We start from the raw sequence: 24628 nt of genomic DNA on the forward strand, positions 1-24628 counted from the left end.
AGCTTTCTAGAAAAAATTGTGTTTAAAACCCGACCTTGGACGACAATATCTGGGTCAAAGCAAGAGATTAAATTGAAAGTATTTGTTTCGTTCTTTTTTAATGTTTTTGTAATTATACGACAATAATAGTGCCAAAAAATACAACAAAATTTTTCATTGTTGTGTTAACGCTTTCTAAAAATTTGTTCTTAAGAATTTAAAAATCACCGCAACATTTGTTTACCGTAAATCCGCACAAACACGCGTGTGGGGACCCATTAGTTTTTGTTTACAAAAACAATCATATGTGTAGATCAAATGATGTGTATAGTAAATTGGTAAATATCGTATAAAATATATAAAATGGAAGTATATCAGAAAGCCACCATTCTAGTTGCAGATTTTGGTTTTAATATTTATGGCCTCTTAGACTGTTGTGCACCGGTTGCAGCTCAAAATATCGGTATTTCATCTTTCTGTCATGTGTAACAAACATTTTTCCTCTCGAGGTCCCCATCTGAAAGAGTTATTACACCAACGCACTTCTCATTTGCTAGGGCCAAATATGTATGCTTCCAAACCCAATCCGTAGAGTAGGTTACAAACCATTAATGTTAAATGCAGTTTTCTTGTGTAATTTTGTATGTGCTCAAATAGATTTCTGATCCCTTTTTGTGAAAGTGTTACAGCACAAAATACCCAACGAAATATGAAATAGCTTTTTAATTTTGTGATCTGGAAACTGGAATATTACTTACGACGACTGCATTAAATTGCGTTGCACAAACAAACAAAACACATGAAGCTTTTAAAGGACCGAAATTATTTCAAAGTCACTGACATTAGGACGGTACAAAGATGGTATTTCCGATTTTTAGGAAAAACTTCTTTTTATTAGCTTGAGGCTTTGTAACTTTACCGTGGCTGCAAAAACTTACATAATTTGCCACGTACCTCAGGATTTATTATATAACTTCACGATTGTGTAATGACTGCAGAAGATACCGCAAAGGGATTGTCTGTCAGACTTAAACTCGGTTGACATTTGAAAAAAATCCCTGTAAATATCTCATCAGAAACAGCAAATCGTCACAACACAGACTGAAGCTTTATCGATTGTAAGACTGAACAGCAAAAGAAGAATCAATCAACTTTAGACATTACACGATTTCAATAAAACTATACATGGTGTAGTGTATAGTAGTCAATTAGTAGCGTACATTAGTAGATTATGGTTAGCGAAAAGTTGACTTAGATTTGAGAAAAAAATACTCCAGAAATTGTTTATTTTCAGCTTCATGTGCAAAAAGGTCAAGACAGTAATAAACTTTGTAATATTTCTGTCAAGAAGATTCTCATAAAAGTCTAGAAAAAAAAAACGCTACAGCATGTATAACATAGGCTACCAGTCTATAGGTGTCATTTTTAAAATAATGCAGAAAAAATATCCAAAAATGGCGGCTGGATTTTTATTGTTTTAATATCGGCCCTATTGAGTTGGCAGACCCAGTAGCAATGGAGCAACTGTAAAACGATGGAGTTAATTTCAGACTTTGATTCTGCTTTGTTGCAAAGTAGTTCGTTTTGTCGGCAATTCACCCGACACCTTTTGTACTGCAGGATATCTCTACGGAAATGAAAATCAAATAGATTTGCATAAATGGGCTGACCTTCGATACCGACCAAATTTTAGACATTTGCATCCATTGATAATTAATAACCCGTGGTTAGATATAAATTAAAACATTATCAATATAGTTACTGTAATAGCTGTATAGGCACGTTGTCTATATGTTTCAGAAAAGGTATGCCTAATTTCAGGTTTAAAAATTTATACAGTAGGACAACCAAGAAATCGGAAAACCCATTCTAATATCACACCTGATATGTGTATTAACCGACGCCAAATATATCTATTTTACGTTTGGTATGCGCAGCTGTTGTGTGCAGGCCGCATTTCAATTTACCAAGATTGGTTGGTCGCTTGCTGCAAGTAAAGCGAAAAAAAACACTAGTTTATCTCTTATGAAGCTATGAAAAAGATTTAAGAGAATGGAAAATTTATTCATCCTTTAGCCTTTTTCGTAATTTATGTGTGTTGTTAGAAGGTTACTGGGCAATATAGAAAATAGAACTTTATGTGCGTGTTATTGTTTAATTGTGGACAAACTATTTGGCTTTTTTGCCTCCTTTAACCTGCTTGAAGAATGATGAACTACAGATATCACCCACAGTATTATCGACATGTTCAGTTTGGTTATTGGCCTGATCCTCATGGTAAGGTTGCGACCCTTCATGTATTTTTAAAACGCGTTTTTAGATAAAAATCATAGCCACTATTTATGTTAAATTAGTTAATAAGTTTCAAGACAAGCGTTTTACAGAGCTTTTATGTTAAAGACGGAAATTTTATTTAATCAGACTTAAATTATGAATTTTCCTTTACGATTTCATATTTGCATGCAGTTGTAGCATGTTCTCATTACATATTAAAAATTTGCGCGTAGAACGGTGTGGACATAAAGTTAATTTGCGACAGAAATGTTTTCGAAAGTAAATTGGGTATTTTAAACGTGAGCCAAAAAGCCCAAAGTTTAACTTTGTTTGAAACCAAAACCGTTTTTATTTTCAGTACACACGATCTGTAAGTATCGCATTACATAACAGCCAACGAGCATCTTATCATTATAGCCAACTGAAAATATCACCACTGCACGTACGCATAAAATCCAGCCATGAACTCTGTGATAACAAGCTCTAAAACCCGAACCCATAACATTTTGAAGTCTTGTGGTTCAGCCCCAGGCTTTCTGCGTGGTCAAAAAGCGCGAAGTCCGCACGTATATTTGCCAAATAATGAACGTAGTTTAACAGGCGGTCGCCGAAACGTGTAAGATAAGGTATTGCATGTTGATCACAGTCGCCACGCTAACACAACGAAATAACTTGTTGTGATGCATTTCTGCACGGTTTGATGCATTTTGTCTGTGCGTGTTGAGCCATATCTTTATCTCTGTTTTTTTACGTTTTTATGGTAACACGATTCTTGCGTATAATGTTTTGAACTCTGATTCTCAGTTAACTTACAGCTTCCAAAGGTGGTCCCTACTAGATTAGAAACATTTTAACAAATTATCTTCAAAACGCATTGCTTTCAGACAACTACTTGGCTGCTTTTTTTATCACTGATGCAGATGTGCATTTCCAAAATGTTTGCCTCACTTCATACAAACTGCATTTTGAGCATCAAAATACCTGTATCGATTTGTATGGCGAAACAATAAGATTATTTGACAGAAATACATTGGTATATTTTATGGTAGCAAACCATCTACCATTTGGGCAATGATGCTACCACAGGCCCCTAGGCCATAATACACCAATCAGTACATTTTGGTACGTTTTTTTTATTTTCCGCATAGATTGGTTAAAAATTTTCATTAGTTTATGGATTTAAGCACATCTGTACTTCCTTTAAACAAGCAGCAAATAGTTTAGGTTTAAATTTCATGTTTCAAAAAATATATTTTGAAATATTTTGATAGACTCGCCTCCATCTTTATCTGGCGGCCCTACAACAGTTTCAAACTTCGCCTTTGGGCACTCCAACCCGATCAGCCCCACCAACAGCATGCAAGGGGACGCCCCCATGATACCCATCTCACCTGACCCCAACGGTATCCCGGCTCATATGATCAACGGTCACGGAAGCGATCACGATTCCAACCAGTCGATTCACGAAAATGACGGCGTTCGTGCATGTGAGTTGTCAAAGTGTCATGTAAAATGTTTCAAAACACTGCCGAAAATCAAAAATGTAAAAAAATATAAAATCAATTATAAAACTAAAGTTTATTGAAATCGTTTTAACAGTTACTGTTGTTAAGTTTTAAATGTAATAAATTAACAGAAAGTGACCGAACAGTATATTGTTTCAAGTCTTAACTCACTACGTCACTGGTGATGACGTCATTACAAACTTTAAATCGTTGACATGGAGTTACGAATTTTGTCACATTTAAACGTGGGACAATACTGTCCGATAAAAAATAGGTCATTGATTGTGAAACCGATATTTTTGTACTGCAGTTTGTGCGATTTGTGGAGACAGGGCTACAGGAAAACACTACGGCGCAAACAGCTGTGATGGTTGCAAAGGATTCTTCAGGAGAAGCGTCCGTAAAAATCATCAATACCAATGCAGGTAGCTTGTCATGGGTCTACTTGCCTAAAAAACACGCCATCGAATTTCACTCATATTTTTTTGTTTCTTTCTCTTTCCCCCTTCAAGTTTTGTTGGCTACTACTTTAAATGTCTTGTGTGGTCAAATTCTTAAACGGTGCTGCCACATATAATTCATTCGCAATCTGTGCTTGGGTTTTTGACTTGATTAGCTATTTTCCACCAGTTAAATACGGTAAACCTCGGTTAACCGGTGTCTTCGCCTAATTGGGACAAAACTTGAGCTACAAATAATTTTTAATGTGGTAAAACTTTAACTAATCGACATCGGTTCATCCGGATCTTTACCCAATCCGGACAATTTTTAGGTCCAAACGGGTCAATTACCGAGGTTTACTGTTTGTCATTTTTCATTCTACGTTGGAACCGTAAAAAAATTGGACAACTTAGAACATGCCACTGCGATGTCGATTGGGTATTAACTTCACCGTGTTTTGTTGCAAAGCAATTCTCAAATACGGATCTATTTTTCGTTCTAGTGGATATTGTACATCGCCGTTGTATTCATTTTTTGTTTTGTTTTGTAACAGATTCAATCGCAATTGTACAGTAGACAAAGATAAACGGAATCAATGTCGCTACTGTCGTCTGCGAAAATGCTTTCGGGCGGGAATGAAAAAAGAAGGTAAGGCTCTGCTTTGGGGTTTTCAAGTGCTGCACACTGAAAAGTTATTCCACCACAATTTCTGGCGTATCGGAGACTTCGCATACCGCAAGTTTTAAACATGCACACTACGAAATTTGTAGTTGGATAAACGTTACAACCCATACACAAATCGTGTGTGTCCTAAAATTTGTCCTGGACTCGCATAAAGAGATCTTTGATAAAAAGTTCTCACAAACGTCACAACTTCTTGCGTAAAGCTAGTGACCTTTGTGGTTAGCTTCGAAAAACAACCCTTTAAACTAGGAGTGTGCAGCTTATGTATATTGTATAAAGGTTGTGCGGCCTGCCGAGACGTTCAGATTTTAAATATAATTAGGTTTGGCCCACTTATCTATTTCAATACAATTAACGATTCCCAATCCAGTATTTCATCGGGCCCAAAAACCCTGCTAGAATCACTTATGGGTTTTACTCAAGGCCCAAAAACGTAAAGTCAAATAGTTTCGACACTATTTATTGTGTTATAAATGGTTTCGTTTCGACAGGCGGCCAAATTGTGCTAATTGCATCTGTTTTGCCCATCAGTGTCAAAGGTTGCACATCCCTGCTTTAAATAAAGCTTGCATGAAGCTGTAACTTTGCGTTGCCGAAAGATTTTCGGAGTTATTTTTATAGCTAAAACATATCACGTTTCTATAAATAGCATTGTGCAGTCAAAATCTTTACCACGCCCTTCCTACACCCCTTGGAATTCCCCTTAAGAAAAGCAAAAGATCTCAATGTTACGGGTTTCAATTTTTACTTGAAGGGTTTCGTGGCAGTAATGACGTAATTTATTAATCGTAACGGTTATATGACGTCATACGATTTACGTGACCCTCGCCATGAAGCTATGGTATAAGGGTTAATGGTTAAACACCGTTCGTCGCTTCACATAGCTATTGGAAACGCTTGACATTGACATAAGGCATGTCTGAGTTATCTTTAAGCACACAATACCTTCGTGTCGCCTTTGTTTTTCATCGTATGCTTAAGATATACACGGAAACTACATCTAAATTCAAAGTAGGGGTGTAGGATTATCCTATCGATTACTAACTAGCTGTGAACCTAAAACACAAAATAACTGATTTTTACTGTTGAGCAGAGTTGTAAAATCGGTTTAAAAATTTTCGACCTCGACTCGTTTATTTAAAAATATTGTGACTCTGACTCCAATCTTTACATTTTTTCGAATCTAACTCTACCTTTTTTTGTTTGAATGATTTACCGTGTCCAACTTTTTACTCTTTTTTTCGACTCGAAAACCACTCTTTAAAAAATTTTCGAGTCCTACTCCTACCAAAGTCTTTATTTGGCCGAAAATCAGAGTCGCCAAAAAATATTAGACTCTACAGTATTTAAAAACCAACTCCTACTCCACCTAAAAAGTGCAACTCTACCGACTCCGACACCACATTGTTTAAAAACGACTCAAACTCCGACAAAAAACTCTACTAAGTCCGTCTTCGCAACTCTGCTGTTAAATGCAAAACAGGATGAAAATCGATTATTTTACGATTTCTATTTTCTGTCACTGATTTTTATGTTTATGTGCAGCCGTGCAGAACGAGCGGGATCGAATCAGTACAAAGAAATCTCCCATCGATGATTCCACTTCACTTTCTGTCACTACTTTGTTAAATGCAGACAACATGTCTAAGCAGGTCAGTATATAAATCAATGCCCCTACCTGTTGATATGTAGATGTATTCAACATATGTACGGTAGTTTGGTTAATCGTGTTTTTTTAATGGTCCTATTGTTGATACTATAAAGTTACTATTGTTTAAAATGTAAGATAATATATTTCGCAAATTTTCTTTACGAAACATCGTATAACAATTGCATGACGTTGCTTAAGTCACAAATTTAAGATAAATTATTCACCGTTTTAGGCAAATAATGTATAGTTACATCAGGATATTCAAAGATCACTGTTTTTACACTTAAAATAATCCTAAAGTCCATTGTACAAATCACTGAGCCAAACGGATTTTCAGTCTGTCACAGAATGTTTCTCCCAAGGTTTATGGCCAATTCTATTTGAATAAGGTACCAAAAAAGATATGATGCCAAAAAATCGATTTGGTTTGTGCATACAAAAAGGGTTTTGTACATTGGTTTTTTGATGATTGGTTAAAAATACTCTCAAATTCCCAAAGCATTTGCTTTTTTCTTACATCAAAATCTCATTATTGTAACGAACAACTCATCCAGTCAGTGGATTCGATGTTTGTGAGATCCGAAAATTCCTGGTCTAGTTTACCTTTCGCGTTGTTGCGTGCGAACCCTATAGCTTGTTTTGTTGACTGTGTAAAGCTAACATGGTCGTATTAAGCTATTGTTTAAGCACCGGCCATATATGACACATGTATCGTGCTCGTAACGACTACCTCAATCCACTGTATCATGTCACATGCAGTACTTAGCTTATATGTGCGTTAGTCATGCTTTGGGCAAATAATTTTGATAAGGTTGTAAACATTGCACAAAGTTAAATTATGCCACTCTTACCTCTTTTATTGAAAATGTAGTGACATATATTAGCCAGAATTTGGAATCCATTTTGGTATAGGACTAGTTGAGAAAAACAGCACATTATTTCCTTCTGGGGAAATAGAGTTTTAGATAAGAAATAAACTCTTCCAAAATGCATTATTATTTGCCCTTACGAAACAATGACTGGTATTGTGTACTAAATGTTAATTGAAGTAACAGAATTTCATGTTTGCGAAAAATTCGACCAAAACAAAAAGTAGTTATATGCGACATTAGTAGCAATATTTTTCAAGTTATGCTAAGCTGTAACTGCGTTCTTTCTTATGTCTTAAGCTGATATCCAATAGCTAGTCAGGACTTTTTTAAATTTTTGGCCACCTTTAAATTATGTTTGAAATTGCAAAACAGTCACCCATAAACGTAATATAATGTATTGTAAGACTAAATGGTACCACATATTTAAACCACAACACCCAGTTTAAGAAGGCCTTGGCCTGGCTCTCATGATTTTTTTGAAGTAGCGCCTTAACCACACCGGGGTATCACGTTTACCCAAGCCCTTCAGTTTATCAAGGCCGACTTATCTGCAGTATGCGAGAAAAACAACCAGCAGCATTTATGTCCATGCAAACATTTAATCACCAGCTCTTGCCAGGCTAATAATGAGCGATTGTTTCGTAACAGTTGTTTGCTTTATGTCCTAATACCGGCTTTGTTTGCTCGCGTGATTTGAAATTTCAGTCTACTTATGTGTAAGTAGTTGTGCAAACTTCTTTCATTGCTTGAATAGTTGGTTGTTATGTTATTTTTTATATCATTAACGAACTTTTCCTCTGTGTTAAGCATACACCACGTACCCAATTCCAAAATTGTTATTGTTTCGTTTTTTAGGCCCATTTGTAGTATTTGTTCTCTAGTTGTTACGTCACCACTAATGACGTAATTGTGACGCAGACATCGGCAGGTGTGGGGGCAGAACCCGTTGACATCACAATCGACAACAAGAAAATTGCATCGGTCAATGACGTATGCGATTCGATGCGTCAGCAACTGCTTGTTCTGGTTGAGTGGGCAAAATATATCCCTGCATTTTCCGAGTTGCCTCTTGATGATCAGGTTTGTAGCAAATAACAAAGAAATGTTGTTTTTAAACTTATGTCTAAAATTTGTTTTTAATCAATTCTGATAATATTTTTCGACACACAATTTAAGAGGTTTGCTAATAAGTGAAGATTCTTATATACTTGGGTATAAGGTGTTTAACTTTAAATGTTAGAAAATAAGTGCTAAAACGGTTGTTATGGTGAATTGTAATGCATCGATTCTTATTGTTTTCGACAGGTGGCGCTGTTGCGTGCACACGCGGGAGAAAACCTTCTCATGGGGGTCGCCAAAAGGTCACTACCTTACCAGGACATACTGTTGTTGGGGAACGACTTTATAATTCCAAGGTGGGTTAAGTAGAGAACGCAAAATAATGATTTGCTTAAAATCACCGAATGGTTAATATCGGCTAACTTCCTTTTTTCCTCTCTCAGACACTGTCCCGAAGTTGAAATAAATCGTGTAGCTGTCCGAGTACTCGACGAACTCGTTCGACCTCTTAATGAACTCGCACTTGACGACACAGAGTTCGCCTGTCTCAAAGCAATTGTCTTCTTTCATCCGGGTAAGTTTGAAAAAAATCTCGTCACCGTAAATCGGTGGTTCTCAACCTTTCATGCGCCGTGGCCCCCTAAAGGTAACTTTCGAGCCTTGTGGCCCCCTATAAGTAATCCCGGAAGACCTTTGCCCCCTTCTAAAATATATATGTAGCAAACGCAACTAAACTGTAAAGTCCATGATCTATCTGGACATTTTTTGGCTAAAAAGCCTCAATATAGACAAATAGTGTGGGAAATCGATTAAATTAGGAAATTTAAATCATTTGCAACACGCACTTAATTCTGAGCGTTATAAAAAAATGTTTCACTGAGTTTTGGTGGATGTTTATAATGAGCCCCTACACCTGCCCCCCTGAGGGGGGCATGTGCTCTGGTTGAGAACCACTGCCCTAAACCATATTGAATGACGTCATTACATTGTGACGTAATGAAAAAGTTTTTTGTAACAAAGAACCTCTGTTTTGTGTAACGCTTTAATACTGCCTTATTCGGTAAGTATATGACGTCATGCTATTTTCACGTCACGAACATACATTTCTGACGTCAAAACCAAAATTTTTGTGTCCAAACTTTTTTTGTGAAATTTTTTTCGGAAATTTTTTTTTGAGAAATTTGTGCCTTAATCGTTTTGTCTTAACTTGAACTCTGTACTTGTTAAGGAGAAAAATCATGTAGCAAAACGTTGGATGGTTTATGTGCGTAAGCAAATGAACTGGAAGGGTACAAAGGGTGTCTTCCAGCTGACAACCTTTGTCCTGACGATAAACAAATACCAGGTTTCCCATCCATGAGCAGTTTGCTTTCTAGGGGTTACTTGAGTTGTTTTTTGTACCATTCTGGCAGTTGTGTACAAACCCCAACATAAGAAATTATCTCATAACACTACCCTGCACGAATAGATTGAATTTGAAAGTATGATTTTGAATATTTTTTGTGCGATTTAACTTTTATTTATTGTCATGATAAAGAGGACTTTTTTAAAACGTCTAAATGATTTTGTGGGGTTTTTGCTACCTAGTCCCACTGAAACAACTTTGCAACCTAGGAATTGTACAAAAACATCTGAGGCTTTATGGCTGATCCCAGTATTGAATTAATGTGCATTTTAACCGAAAACTGGTCGAACTGGCGATATCCCCTACTTCAGAGCTGACATGTGCAGCATATGACGGTGCGTGTGATTCGACATTCGGCGGGTTCACCGCTGAGCCTGTGTAGCTCAGTTGGTAAGGCCTATGTCGTGGGTTCGAACTCCACCGCAGACTAGAATTACCTGCGCCTTGCCATATGGGAATGCTTCATGACCCACTGATTCGGTACAACGCCTTTAATAGGCCTGGTGTACTATGATTTATATTTTGGAACATTCGATTTTTTGATAATTTTGAATTTCAGATGCAAGAGGTCTCAGCAATTCAGTGAAGATTAAAACTATGCGTTCACAAGTGATGTGCAATTTGGAAGATTACATCAACGACAGACAATACGACTCAAGGGGAAGGTAAAGTCCTGATTATTTCGTTTTTTTTCACCTACGGTTTACCATTTTAATATCCTACTGTAAAGATTTACTTTAAAAGGAAAAAAGGCACTTACACGTATTATGCTCGCAGTGTATAAAAGATTTGTACTGGATAATATACTGTGCCACAGATTCAATTTAAGGCATAAAATTAAAACAGCTAACTGAGCTATACATTTTACGTTACAGTGGGAAATAATTATAAGTTTACGCGCTAAAATTATTATTGTCCATGTCTATCAGTAGCTGTGTTTTTTTTTCAACTTTTAACACAAAACGGAAAATTACTGGTTACGTCCACAAATTGTCAGGATTTTTTATTTTGCAATAGTACCTTGTTAAGATAAAATTCTCAGACAACCACAAAAAGATTATATATGGTCAATGCAACCCTTTATTGTTTTTCTATATTCGTCAGGTTTGGTGAAATTCTTCTTCTGCTTCCGACTCTTCAAAGCATCACGTGGCAGATGATTGAACAAATTCAGTTCGTACGTTTGTTTGGAGTCGCCCATGTTGATAATCTGCTGCAGGAAATGTTGCTTGGAAGTAAGTCCACATTTTGCAGTGATAAATCACAACCAAAGTTGTCACTTAAGCCTAGGCCTATAAAAACGAACTAGATATGCGCCTAAGCTTCAACTCAGCCATATTTGTTTCGCAGTTTTGCTTTGCACAAGGTGTGTATTGATTTGTTGCAAACGTACATTAAGTTTATGTTAGAAAACTTAACTTCCAGGCCGAATTCGGATTCGGGCTTGCACTTTTGAGTTTTGGCCTCAAATTTTGATCCCTTACAACTCTGTGCAACACTTTACTATCGTTGTAATGGCAGTTTTTTGTAAGATCTTCTGGTGCTTCGCGGATCAACAAGATCGCTTATACGGGCAGATCCCAGTAGTGAATACAACAGCTAAACAATAAAGTCGAACGGTCTATACTTCTACTGCAGGGGTCGCCAACCTTTACCTCTCAAAGAGCCATTCGGACTAATTTCACATGGTTAAAAAAACACTGGGAGTCACAAAGCCCTTTTGAAATGTACTGCCACATTTTTTGTGGTGCTGATTTTTTTTCTTTGTTTAAAACGCCGCCAGGTTGCCTTTTTTCACGTTTCTTGGTCTACAATTTTCGTTTTCTACAGTAATGATTGGCATAATCGTCATGTAATTCGCAATTCAATTTGTAAAGATTTTGTAATTATTGAAACTGAGCCACATCAGTAGGGTCAAAGAGCCACATGCGGCTTCAGAGCCGTGGGTTGGCGACCCCCGTTCTACCGTAAGCTGGCATCTGCAGCAGTCAGTGGTGTTAGTGAACTGTTGGCAAACCTGTGTAGCTCAGTTGCAATATGCTAGCCCCGGTTAGATTCCAGTCGTGGGTTCGAATCCCAACGCAGGCTAGGCTTTCTTTACTCAAAAAGGCCGCCTAATACCAGTCAATGTATATGTTATAAAGCATGCCAACCTACCTTTCATTTCACTTACACCTTACTCATTTTTAACAGGCGACAACCAAACCAACATGGTTCCTACAACACTCCCTATATCGAGCCCAGCTATGCCTACCAGCCCCGCTCATTTGCATGTAAGTTGCCCCAACGGCCCCGGAATGAGCCAAAGTGGGGTCATGGGTCTAGGGGCGCAACACCAGGACATCAAACCGTGCCTGGTGAGCCCCGGAGGTTCACCCACATTGCCCCAATCAGCCATGCTCTTGAGAGATGTCCCAATTGGAATGGACGTTGATGGGTCGATTATTGGAATTCAGCCAAAGTCTGAGATTGCTTGAACTATTATAACGCCTTTTTGTCTCGTTTACTGGGTTCTGGGTAGACCGGGGATTTTGGTTTCAGCGGTTGCATTCACTTTTTTTCGAACCGTTGTTAGTAGATTTGTCCGTTTTTCATCTTTCGTACAAAGTGAAACCTATCCGCGCTGTTGCAGCCGATCCAAAGGCCTTCTCAAATTGTCAGCGACTCGATTTTGATTTTGTCAGTAATCCTAATTTGTCATTTAATATCAAAAGAGAAATCTGAATCAACGCCATGAAATCCACGCCACATACGTCATCGCTCTATACACGTGACGTCATCTGTTACGTCACAATTGCTGTATTATTATCATCACGCGCAAGTCTTTATACGCGGACACCGAATTGCCAATGAGTTTTTTTTTTCTTTCTCTTTTGGCAAGTTTTTTGTTTTTAGGTTGAAACCACTTTTTTCCGCTTTCGTTCTTTTTAAAGTGCCTTCGATTTTCGCGTTTTTGCGAGCTTGTAAATATTTTTTACCACCGATTCGGGCGTTTTCCCTTTAATCTGGAATTAAAAGGGACTTCCCCCGGTTCGACTTGCCAAACCGAAAAGTTTCCGGTTTTTTTCCTTGATAATTTTCAGCTTTTGATTTTTTCGCGTTTTTTTGTATTTTTAGAACCCGTTTTCACGCTTTTCACTTTTTCGAGTATGACAGCGCACTAAACTTGGTATTTTAGACATAATTGTTTGCTCTAAAAAACATACGTTCGTTTCTAACAACAAGTCAAAAACATAAAAGAACCTTTCGACATTAAATGTTCCACATTTTTGTCATAAGCTTTAAATTTCTGCTGATTGTAGTACACCAACTCTTTGCTTACTATATCCCAGAATCAAGTGCCATAGCTATAAGCACTATATAATCCTTTTTGTCATTTTTAAGAAGATCTCCTTGCAATTTTTCGTAGATTTTGCATCTTCACAATCAGAACCGGACGGAACGAATCAAAACTGTTTTGGGTCCCATAAATAATCCAAAACAAAACTTTTTTGAGCACAGCTGTTAAAATCAGCGCCCTGCAGCGCTTTTTGGCATGCAGCACAAAAAATTCGGCGACAAACTTTAAATTAACTGTAACAACATAGGAAACGCATGAACACTTCGGACTGACCTCATTAAAGAGATTTTTCTGTAGATTTTTTTCAGTTGAAAACCGCTTAGGGCATATACTTTAAACGCAAATGATAGAACCTTTATTGACCTTTTTCAAAGATGTAGTCTTTATAAATGTGACCCATCAAAAGTGTGTTCATTAAGAATAGCATTTGCCGCGTTGTGAAATGTTGCAATCCCTTGGTGCTACCTTTAACGGTCATTTAGACCTAATTTTTTTTGCAAGTAACAAATTCCGTCCTTGGTTGAGTGACATCCTAGCAAGTAGTATTAGTACGTGTGTACTTTTGCGTTGTCTTTTTCTAGCTATGTCGATTAGCGCTTTGTACTGCATTATGCCTTTGTAAAACAAAAACTGATATTACATCCTAAAAAAATCCATCACGTTTTTTCTGTTCGCTTGAGTATTTTTTGATTGAAATTTTTACGACTTCTGTCATGGTAAATTATAGGTCGAAAGCTAAATGGACTAAGATTCTAACCGCCAAAGTGCGCTAGAGAGCAGAATGTTGATTTTTTGTATTTTACGCCGTGTCAAAAATGATAAAATTGTATTATAATTATTGATCAGTTGCCATAAACTTTATCGTGTTTTCCACTTCGTTAAAGTGCCATTGAGTACGAATTTCATAACAGTGTTTCCAAAAAACATTGGCTCATGGTAAATTTGGATTCAGGCAGTGTGTTAAAGAGTTCGTATATTAATTATAGGCCTATAGTTTGTTTTTGCAGTTGATTCTGGAACACTTTTGTGGTAATCAGTACTTTAAAGAAATTAGAAGACACCTTGTGCAAACCATAATAAAAGCGAACGCGAAACTTTGACCATTCCGTCGTATCTTCACTCTATCGCAGTTTTTTTTTCTTCTGTCGCAAGTTTTCACCTTGGAACATGAAATTTTGCGACCTTCATGTTCATTGCCGCTTTTTTTCACGGCCTGTATGCTTCGGTTGTTTATCGTTTACCGTATTTTTCTTGCAATTACGCAACACCAATTAAAATCAACAACTGTCCCTTTGTTGTGGCTTTGTTTAGCAGATAACAGTACCATCAAACCTATGAAAATATAAAAAGTTATCAGTTACAATTTGCCGATGACTTCATAATGTGGATTTGCGTGCCACATCATTGTACCAATTACGTCACAGTTGTTGACGTCACATTGTAGAAGTGCATAGCAAAGTTGCAAATATAGGGACATAAGTTTATGACTGCATGGGTCTATTGTGCAATCATTATCAGAAATAAACTGTATGTTCGTCCGTAAAAGTTACATAAGCAGTAAATGTTTGTTTCAACTAATATACAGTCGCATTATGTAATGTAGTTGCATACCTCTGAAGTTCCATACAGTCACTGCTGGTGCAGACTTAAATTCACTATGACGTCGTGCTTAGTCACAATGACTGTTTATTGCGTTTACATACGGGGTGTGTGTGTTTTTCGAACAAAAGGACTGTAAATGAACAACTGCATTGTAAACATAAAAGAATATTTTAATTAAGACACAAAAAACACGTTAATGAAACAAAGACGATAATTTTAATGTACAGTGGGATTTTAGCTTTTCGGACAATTGGATCCATTCCACTTGACAATTACATGAAATTGTATTCACGACTTGGACATTCCGTAGCCGCCGGCATAAACTGATGCTCGATAGGTGTAAACCGGCCGTCTGAGGCAGCTTCAAGTGCTTTTTGCAACCTTAACCTACGACTGCGGTGTCTGTGTTTTACAAGTGGACCATAAACGAACCCAAAACCCTCAAGTCAGCAGAAAAAGTGCAATTTGGAACTGGATTTTGAGCAAGTTTCGTAAAAGGCAGTTGGCTTTTCCGTCAGTGTGCTGTAATACGGTGAAAAAGATAAGCTTCGGGCAATGCATGTGAAATCTGAGATAATCGTGCTGCTGGATTTCTGAGCACAATGGATGTTCGTGCAATAAAGGAAATTAGGCAACACTGAAAGCATGGTGGCATCACTTTTCTGGAGTTCTGGTTGTTTAGCTGGTTTGGGTCTATGGTTTTAAACTAAAAATTAAAGCCTGGTTTGTATGTATAAATTTACACTAAAAGACGAATGCATTCGCTGCAAGACATTTAGGTTTAGCAGATGGTGTATTTTCAGGGTCACATAGGATTTAACAATTAGTTCATTTTTGTTCTCTCTAAGGAAGATTTGATATCTATATGTAGGCTACACCAGGGGTACAAATGTAATGTCTGTCTTTCGATGTGGATTAGTGTTGCATTTTCTGACGGCCTTTCTTTACTGTTCAACAGTGATAGCAGGTAAACTATAAAGTTACTACTAGTTGATTATTTGTTTGTTTGTTTGTTTGCTTTTCATTTGTTGTATTATTGCACCGTATTGGTTCACAACCACTCATGGGCGTCCGCAGCGGGGGGCAAGAGGGGGCACGTGCCCCCCCTGGAAAAAAGAAAAACGCAAACGGTCGGAGAATCCGCAACTTAAAACAAAACACAATAAACATTCACACAGTGTGATACAAAAACTATTCCTGGAACGTAAATGGAAGACGTCGTGGGTCTCCACCTCTTTATTACAAGTGTAACTGTAACAGAACAGAATAAGGTTTTACAACAAATTAAATGAATCGAACATTATTACTTAACAATAGTTCGATAACAAGCATATTATTACGTCATTGATGGATGTGTCAAACAGGCATTATGTGATATCTTCACTGTATTTGTTGTCATATCTGATAAGGTTGGTCAATGTAAATCCTACTTCCATTAAAAAGTATTTGCCAACCTACCACATACTTCAGTGATATTTAATATTGTGTTTGTTGTATTATTTTGCTACTTTGGGATTGGCAAGAATGAGTAGCACAGTCAGATGATTTTTGTTCTGAAATACCGTTTATCGAACGGCGATGTGAAGATAGTTTTGCCCTCCCCTGTATTTTTTCCTGCGGACGCCCATGCAACCACTTACTAACAGTAGGGCGAAACTAATTATCGGTTCTAAAACGTGATGCACCAAACCAACTTACAATCACAACCAAGGCATGTTACTGCTTTACATACAGTCACATTAGCTGTTACTTGTCATATTTATATTTTGCTTGTTTCACCCTAAATTATTGATTTCTGTGCGTTGCTTTCAAAACTGAGCAACTATGTTTAAAGTTGCCTTTACTTCCATATGACGTTATGCATTTCCTTATGTTGGCCTTTTAAGCATCAGTCAATTTCCACAGAAAAACAAAAATTTTAACTAAAAACTGAATGGTTGCAACAATCAAGATATTAACATTTTAATTTTGTTTTGAAAATATAATTCCTCGCAAGGCATTTTTGTCTATTAATGTGAAATTTATGAATTTTAAACAAAACAAAAAACTTTTTAGGAGTGAGCATCCTATTTCCTAGCATCACAGCATATATCACGTGCTGTTTAATAATTTGTTACATTTTAAGGACAACAAGTCCTAGGAGTAAAATGTGTTTTTTGTGATCTCGCAGAAAGCACAACAAAACCCACTTTTGAATACTGCTACGAACGACGAGGTACCCAATTCGGCGATCAAGACGCTTGTTGCAACGTCACAGTCGATCATTTTCGACAAAACTGGTCACGCGAGGGGAACTACCTAACCGAATACTTGTCGGCGCTCTTCGATTGGGGATGCCCCCAATTCGAGAAGGAATGTTCAGACCGAAATTATTTGTCCACTCGATTTACGGAGCTGGTGTATGAGGTCCATTGCGATAGAACAGCATTTAATCTTAGCTGTACGGATGCATTGAAGAGAGGTGCACTTCGAGATGTGAAATTGAGTGCAGATGAACTATGCGACCCTTGTGTTCAGGTTGGTGCCTTTAACACTGTTATCATTCAGTTATTTCAATATGTCTCAGCTGTTACGTCATACTGGGTCTCAAAAAGGCGCAGAACAGATTTAATGCAGGGTACGACTACGGGGCATTTTGGTGTTTAAAGCCTGTAGCGGGATTCGAACCCGCGTTTCTTGGCCAGGATACAAATTATGTGTAATAGAGCTCTTATTGTTTGTCGACATGGAAGCTGCAAGTTGCAGCAGCCTGCATCACATATCTCAGTTTTTGCATTGTTATTTATTACAGTTGACTTTTGATACGCAAAATGGGTAGGACAATGTTGATTTCTTGATTATAATCAAGATAATTATCTTAGTTTATGGGTCACTTGTAAATTTGTGAGAACCAGTTTCAGTTTCTGTTACATCTACACCATTTAATACATTGTCAATTTCCACCGTTTTCTGTCTTTTATAGAATTGCTAAAACTTGATTACGTTTGACCATTAACACATTTAATGTAAAAACATACCAGACATATACTTTTTCTCATTAAATTTGAGAGAGACATGCAACGAATAAATTTCAGTGTTAAAATATTTTATTCATTGCATAAGAGTCATTTATATTCAAAACACTTACTTTTCTTTTGTCCTGTTTATGATCTAAATGAGCCATTTTTGCTGCATGTATCTTTACTTTTAATTTTTTAACTATTCATTTATCATGACTTCCAGGTTGTACTTTATCATGAAGCGTCGATGGTTCGGGGAAAATACGGCTTTTATCATGAAGTAAAACGTGATTTTATTCCATTCTGTGACTTTACCTGGTTCGGAGTGGACTCTCAGAATTTGAACGACCACAACGTCAACGCGTTTCTATGTATGCAGCATACGTAAGTTTGCAGCTAGTTAAGAGACAAATTCCTTTTCCAACCTATGCTTTTATTCGTTTCTAACCTTTCCGATTAGGCCAAAACCAAAAGTCGGTTAAAGCCCAAATGCTTGAGCCTAGTTCCACCACCTCAAATTTTTGCATTAAACAACAACAGCCCCGTACACATTTAAAACATGTTAACCTAAGACGATCTTAATGCATATAAAGCAACTGTGTGTGGCAAGTGTGCGATGGCGTTTGATTTTGATACAAACGGGATTCTCAACTCCGCAGCTTCGTGTTTACGCTTTAAAATCCCGCTTTGCACCTTCAAAATAGTGTTAGATGTAGAACTTATTAATGGAATAATGAATAAATGTTCATGATTTCACTTGTTTTAGTGTAGACGTCAATTGAAGCATTTAACTTTGTATAAATTTTCAATGCATTTATTTGCATGTGGTTTTTCGTTTTCATCGGATCGTACTGGTGCCAAATCCAATTATCGGTGTGAAAAATTAGTTCACAACGTGCAAGTTTGCATATAACCAAATTTGTTTCATTTATTTGCAGATGTCGCGTTAACATCTACATAGTAGTCGTGGTCTGTGCACTCGTCTCAGCTCTCGGGATTCTCATCAACACAACAGCCCTTGTGGTTTTCTACACAACCAAGGAGCTACGTCACAGCCAAGGCATTTTCAGGATCTCCTTAACGGCAGCTGACCTTCTCAGCGCTGCAGTGATATACCCCACTTTTGCTCACAGCATACTCAAAGTGGCTTCAAGCCGTGAGCTTATGGGTCCACCAGTAAATAGGGGTGATGTGGTGCCCCCTGGTGGGCGGTTTGACTCTATTCCACGGCAGCCAGGGGGTGACGCGTGGAGTCACTTCGAGAGTCCTTACCTCGATTTTACAGGTTTTGTAACAAGTATCTATCTGACAGCCACAATCTACACACTAACCCTAGCAAGTGTTGAGCGTATCAAGTTTTTCGCCAACTACTTACAGTTCTCGAAGGGCAGTGCAAAGAAGTTCGCCGTCAAGGCAGTGATTGGATGCTGGTTTGCTTCTCTAGTTGTTGCGATCCCGTCTTTTTTCGTTAACCGTTACAGTTTGATAGCATCCATTATGGTCCTTTCGTCTGGAGAAACCGCAATTTATCTCTACATTATAGCTTACGTTCTACCTATAGTCGCTATGTGGATCATGTCGCTTGTGGCTTTAATCATCAGCGCACAGCGTCTGAAAAAGTGGAAGCGCTCATTGGATGGAGTGAGCAACGATTTGCAACATACGCTGTACGTTGAAAACTACAGATCACGGTCATTAAACATCACAGTCGGCGTTTTTTCAGCTCTTATAATTATCGGTTGTGTATCAGCTGTTGTCGGCCTTGTGAACGAACAAACGGAAAATCCCGGCAGAATTGACCAGCAAAGACAGAAGGTGTCGACGTCTCTTGAATTCGTGGCAATCTTTGTTCTTGTGAGCGGTAACCTATGGCACGTGTTGGTGTATTGGAAGCGTGACAAGAAATTCGAACTGGCTGTACGCAAGCTATGGTGGTCAATTTTCTACAAGTGCAGCCGAAGCAAGAGTCCACCTACAGGAGAACTCCCTCAGTCGAGTGAATCCCAGGCCCCGACTTCTGACAAAAATGAAGCACATGGGGTCCCTGGGTCAGAAGAAACCCCAAAATCCACCACCCCTATGTAAACGTGGACCAAGGTGTGAATTAAACAAAAAATACGTTAATGCAGTTTTTGGTGAGATTGTTTCAATACGGTGCTAAGGAAATTAGTGTTTATCGAAGTGTTAAATGTAACTGCAAAGCCTGTGCCTACGTAAACACCAAATTGTATATTTGCCCCATGATGTTGAAAATGTCACAAAGGAATCGATATTGTTGTCCTTTATGTCATGCATGTTTCGGCTTTGTCGCAATATTGTCTAACCCCGACTTGTAGACTGAGAAAGAATAAATAAATTAAATTCAACGTTAACTGAGAAGTTTACACATCATCTTCGCTGTAGCAAACCCCAGATTACATGTATATTATATTTCTATGTTATTGCTGACCGGTTACCATTGTTTTTGGCGCGCAATTGAGGCTGGTGGCATAATTAAATCAGCGTTTCTGTGTTTACATCAGTCAGTAATCTAATATCCGCCTTTTTGCGCAAAAGCTGCTCTTTGGGAGAAAATGTATAGGTTTTGGAGTTTAAGTTGGACAAAAGCATGGTGACATATGTAAGTTATGTGTAAGTTAGATCTGTATTTTTTAGCTTTCCTTGTGTGTGATGTTGGCAAGTTATGTTGAACTTTTTGTCAATAGCTTTGTTTTCAAATTGTTACTATCTTTGAGGCGGGTGATCTTAAAAAAAATCAATTTTGCTAAATTGAGATTAACATATTGTTAACATGACAAGGAGCTAAGGCTTGTTTCTCTTTATTAAAACTGCTTTGTATTTGACAAGAATTGTCTCTGAATTGTTTTGCTTGTCTTGGAACGCATAACTTACAAAAGCCGCTAAACTAAGAGGTTTTGACAGTCTCATTTGCATAGCAAGGGGTCACAAGCAGGGAGTCGAACCGTTTGTCATATGCTGGGTTCAGGTTCGGTTCGGGTTGACTTCGTTTTGTTTTTAAGGGTTCGGGTTCGGGCTCGGTTCGGGTTTGGGTTTTGTAGCGGTTTGGGCAAATTATCCGGTCCGAACCGGTTTGCAGTTTTTAAACCGGTTCAAATTTTTATTCGTTTTAATTTTATTCTACTCATCATCTACCTGGCCTTATCAAACTCCAAAAAAATTTTGCCCCTGCACTGTTATTTTTGACACGCCCTATAAGTGTTATCTCGCGTATTCTTTAGTGCGCTGTTTTTTTTTTAAATCACAAAATATAAAACAGACTGCATTTTTTACTGGTTCGGTTCCGGTTCGGGTCCAACGCCAAACAAAATATGGGGTTCAACTCCGGTTCGGGTTTTTAGAAAATCGTAATTAGCGGTTCGGGTTTGGTTCGGGTTTAATGAAATTAACCGCTCAAACCGGTTCGCGGGTTCGGGTTCAGTTCCGGTTCGACTCCCTGGTCACAAGTGACCACGACTTCCTCACCAAAAATAGTGCACATGCAAGTTACCCAAATAGGTATTTTCAACCGAACTGGCCAGATTTTGATAACCCAATAGAACTTTTGGATGGATACGCCACAGGACGGGTGGACACATGAGGCAAATTACCATTGTGATCATCCTGTTTTCTTAACGAATGGTGATCATAGCATTTCTCTGCTTTGGTAAGCCAAAATTTGGACTTTATGTGTGGGAATGTTTGTTTTATTGCAGAAAAGCGTGCAAAACAGGCAGAAAACAAAACGCAACGGTACAGGTCAACGGATAGCGTTGTACGGTATGTTTGTGAATGTGTGATACAAAAAATTGAATGTTTACAAGCCATGAAATATCTTATTGCGGAGTGGCTTTATAAATTAACGTTGCCTCACACCTCAAGCTCTAAAAGTGACGTCACGATTTAAGCGTCATGTGTGACGTAAGAACGGGCATTATTGCGTATTAGCTCATATTTATCCGCCATTCTAATAATATAAGGCGCTTTAAAGGTAATAACACTATACATCGTCAAATTGGTTATGGAAGTTGTGTTCTTCGTAGCTTCTGGCCCAGCGGGGGTCCTTGATCCAGTAGAAGCGCAACGCCTCCATGCGATGGTAAAGTTTGCAAAAGACGAATCCCAGCCCAGCAAAAACACAGGCAGAAAATGCGAGAACCAATAAAGCGTTGAACAAAAAGTTTTTAGAGATAAAATCGTAGTGTTCGCTCTTGCTCCAGTTCTAATACAACAGGTGATTAACAGTTTAAAACAAAATAACTTAAAGTAAACTATAGGGGTTTGGGGTGCAGGATTTGTTAATGCACTTTTTCGGATAGTGTGTTAGTATATATTAGTATGTATGTATATATTTTTTCATTTTGATGACGTGTCGCATTGGTGACGCAGCAGTGACTTCAGACCATAGTCTGGATTTAGTTTTTCGTTTGTGGTTAACAGATTGGCATTGCAAGCAAAACACAAAACATATTAAATGTATTATACTGAATACTGTTTAAGGGCTTAGTAAAACACGGAATAGTGTAAAACCTGCCTGCTGTTAGCGAACATTAATTACATTCCAGAGAACGGCACAATTTTACTGCCACATTTGAAGTCAAAAATTATGCGTTATGTCAGTTTGCCTTTCTGCTTCAGATGGTAGCTAAGGTCAGTTTGTCTTTTAGCCCCAGATTTAAGTCACAATGACCATTACAAACTTAATGTCAAAGCGTAAGATTTTTATTGCGCGAGACGCAATCTTTTGGCAAAATGTTCGCTATTCGGTTTTTCAAAACCTAATACAGTAAACCTTTGGTTAATCCGGACCCGTTTGGAGCAAAAACAGGACGTGGATTAACCGATGTCGATTAATTCAAGTCGTACCACCATACAAAACATCATTTGTGCATTAAGTTATTTCGAAATAGGCGAAGATCCGAATTAACCGAGGTTTACTGTGTGTTGTAACAATTCCTTGCAACATTTACATTTGCAACTTTTTATCGTCAACTGACTTGTATCTTACCGAATGGTCAAAGGTGTTCTCTTGCGTGTGGATGTGATGGGTTTGAACAAACAGCTCTTCAGATAAAAGCGACGTCTCGTTGTTCATAGTAAATTCAGCTGGGATCAGCAAATACAGTATTGCACGTATAATTGGAACTGAGTTTAAAATTGTACGTCGTCTTGTTGTAAGCTATTCCCCTTTCAAAATCTGGAAAAGAGTACACGCTGATAACTTAGTTAAAATTTCATTTTAACAGACTAACAGTTATTTATAAACCGAACTAGAAAAGTTTCGACACGCGTTTCGAAGTCTTTCATAAAACGAAGAAACACTATAGTTGTACTTGTAGGCCAGGCGTTTTACAATATTCAAGTGCAATTTGATACACATTAAACTAGCGTTCAGTTTGCTTTGTTTTTAAGTACTAAAAAGTAAACACGATACGCGCACGAATCTCTCCACAAATTCATTGCTATTACAATCAGGTAACAAGTCAACATTGCACAGAAAAATGTTGGCACGCGAAGCCATCATCATTTTGGAATAACAAGTAAATTGCCACGTTGCGTTTAAAAGGTTGTTGATAAAAGGTTGAAGACTGGCTTTATAAAATCAGATTGGGTACAGACAAGAAATATATATCATACATTGAGTATGTGCTATCTCACAGTCAAATTTCACAAAACAGTCAAAATATTTTAAATTCAACGTACAATTAATAACGAAAGAGCGACTGTAAACTGTACTTTAAGACTTTTTATTTTTGCGTAATTTAACACGAAACTGCTTCAAGAACTGCAAAACCCTGGTGTTCCGCCGCTGCTGATAAAACAACTTTTTTCCAAGTTTCTTTGCTTGAACTACTCGATTTTTTATCTTAGTTCAGGGGTCGGCAACCTACGGCCCGCGGGCCGCATCCGGCCCGCCAAGCAAAATTATCCGGCCCGCGACCGTTTTAGAAACTTCCCACATTATATGGGGGAACGAGTTTGTTGTTATTGTTTTATCACAATTGTGTTTCTAGCAAAAAATAAACAACGATGTGATTCAAGCTCCCTAATTAGCGGTGGGTCGCAAATACTTTGTGCGACAACCGGCGAAAAGTGGTCAAACGCCCCTCGATCCAAATTACAGAAAACAACTACCTATAACACCAAATGCGAAAATCACCTCGGTGCTCTCAGTTCAACATAATACTTCATTCGAATTCAGCAATCTAAACTTTCGCTGCCATGGTCGTGACTGTTTTTTTGTTTATTGCCGTGGTGGGCAGTTTTATCGCTTAAATCGAGTTTTTGTAATCACAAGTGTGAAAAAGATTTAGGAATTAAAGTACCGGTAATTTCGCCGTATCGTATTTCAATTTTCTTTCATTTTTGCGATGTCGACTGCTTTGCCAAATGCCGGGACAACCCAATCAAAATAAGCTGCTTTCGGGAGTTCCAACACCATGACTAGAATTAAACGCAATTTAATAAGAAAAAAGAATACGGCCCGCCGCGACTTGGCAAATCTCAGTTTTGGCCCGCTGCATGCAAAAGGTTGCCGACCCCTGTCTTAGTCCAACATTTCGTACAGTTGCGGCCCATTATGCAATTGTAGGTAGCGCTCCAGCCCATAGATAACAAATTGACTAATCAATAATTCAAAATACCTCGTATCATCGAGCAACAATTAAACCCGCATGAACTTAAAGAACGTTTCATACAGTGCCGGATTAACCATTAGGCAAAGTAGACACGTGCCTATACAGGCCAGTCAAAAATCCAGGCCACTTTAAAATCAGTAGAATGATTTAGCAACACTGATAATTATATTTTTTTAGTTGGC

At 37.9% G+C, this 24628-nt stretch overlaps 3 protein-coding genes across 4 annotated transcripts in view; 2 read left to right on the forward strand and 1 right to left on the reverse strand.

Annotated features, from left to right (window-relative positions):
• LOC145219318 (hepatocyte nuclear factor 4-gamma-like) overlaps positions 1-14499 on the forward strand; it is a 29335-nt gene extending 14836 nt beyond the window's left edge. For both annotated transcript variants that reach the window (XM_080086705.1, XM_080086699.1), the window contains exons 2-11: positions 3525-3740; positions 4069-4183; positions 4753-4847; positions 6429-6535; positions 8325-8486; positions 8712-8821; positions 8909-9039; positions 10430-10535; positions 10975-11105; positions 12064-14499. In XM_080086705.1, coding sequence (XP_079942831.1) covers positions 3525-3740; positions 4069-4183; positions 4753-4847; positions 6429-6535; positions 8325-8486; positions 8712-8821; positions 8909-9039; positions 10430-10535; positions 10975-11105; positions 12064-12347 — 1457 coding nt within the window. In that variant the 3' untranslated portion in view covers positions 12348-14499. The remainder of the gene's footprint in view (positions 1-3524; positions 3741-4068; positions 4184-4752; positions 4848-6428; positions 6536-8324; positions 8487-8711; positions 8822-8908; positions 9040-10429; positions 10536-10974; positions 11106-12063) is intronic.
• Positions 14500-15596: 1097 nt separating this feature from the next.
• LOC145207908 (uncharacterized) lies at positions 15597-20425 on the forward strand. The gene is made up of 4 exons (XM_080078832.1): positions 15597-15779; positions 16983-17329; positions 18035-18195; positions 18750-20425. Exons 1-4 carry the CDS (start codon positions 15707-15709, stop codon positions 19894-19896), a joined length of 1728 nt encoding a protein of 575 aa, XP_079934958.1. The 5' UTR covers positions 15597-15706; the 3' UTR covers positions 19897-20425.
• Positions 20426-21501: 1076 nt separating this feature from the next.
• LOC145207970 (uncharacterized) lies at positions 21502-23005 on the reverse strand. Its single transcript, XM_080078859.1, has 2 exons — positions 22817-23005; positions 21502-22030 (listed from the first exon to the last, which is right to left on the reverse strand). The coding sequence occupies exons 1-2, from the start codon at positions 22901-22903 to the stop codon at positions 21809-21811; spliced, it is 309 nt and encodes a 102-aa protein (XP_079934985.1). The 5' UTR covers positions 22904-23005; the 3' UTR covers positions 21502-21808.
• Positions 23006-24628: the final 1623 nt, after the last annotated feature.

This window comes from Phallusia mammillata, chromosome 1 (assembly GCF_965637545.1).
Source record: "Phallusia mammillata chromosome 1, kaPhaMamm4.hap1.1, whole genome shotgun sequence".
Classification (NCBI taxonomy): Eukaryota; Metazoa; Chordata; class Ascidiacea; order Phlebobranchia; family Ascidiidae; genus Phallusia; species Phallusia mammillata.

Bases quoted from the DNA above. Each gene is read 5' to 3' on its own strand.
- LOC145207908 (XM_080078832.1), top strand. From the start codon at position 15,707: ATGTCTGTCTTTCGATGTGGATTAGTGTTGCATTTTCTGACGGCCTTT. The intron at 15,780-16,982 runs GTAAACTATAAA...GTGATCTCGCAG, and splicing joins CTGTTCAACAGTGATAGCAG to AAAGCACAACAAAACCCACT. The intron at 17,330-18,034 runs GTTGGTGCCTTT...CATGACTTCCAG, and splicing joins TATGCGACCCTTGTGTTCAG to GTTGTACTTTATCATGAAGC.
- LOC145207970 (XM_080078859.1), bottom strand. From the start codon at position 22,903: ATGAACAACGAGACGTCGCTTTTATCTGAAGAGCTGTTTGTTCAAACC. The intron at 22,031-22,816 runs GTAAGATACAAG...CTGTTGTATTAG, and splicing joins AGAACACCTTTGACCATTCG to AACTGGAGCAAGAGCGAACA.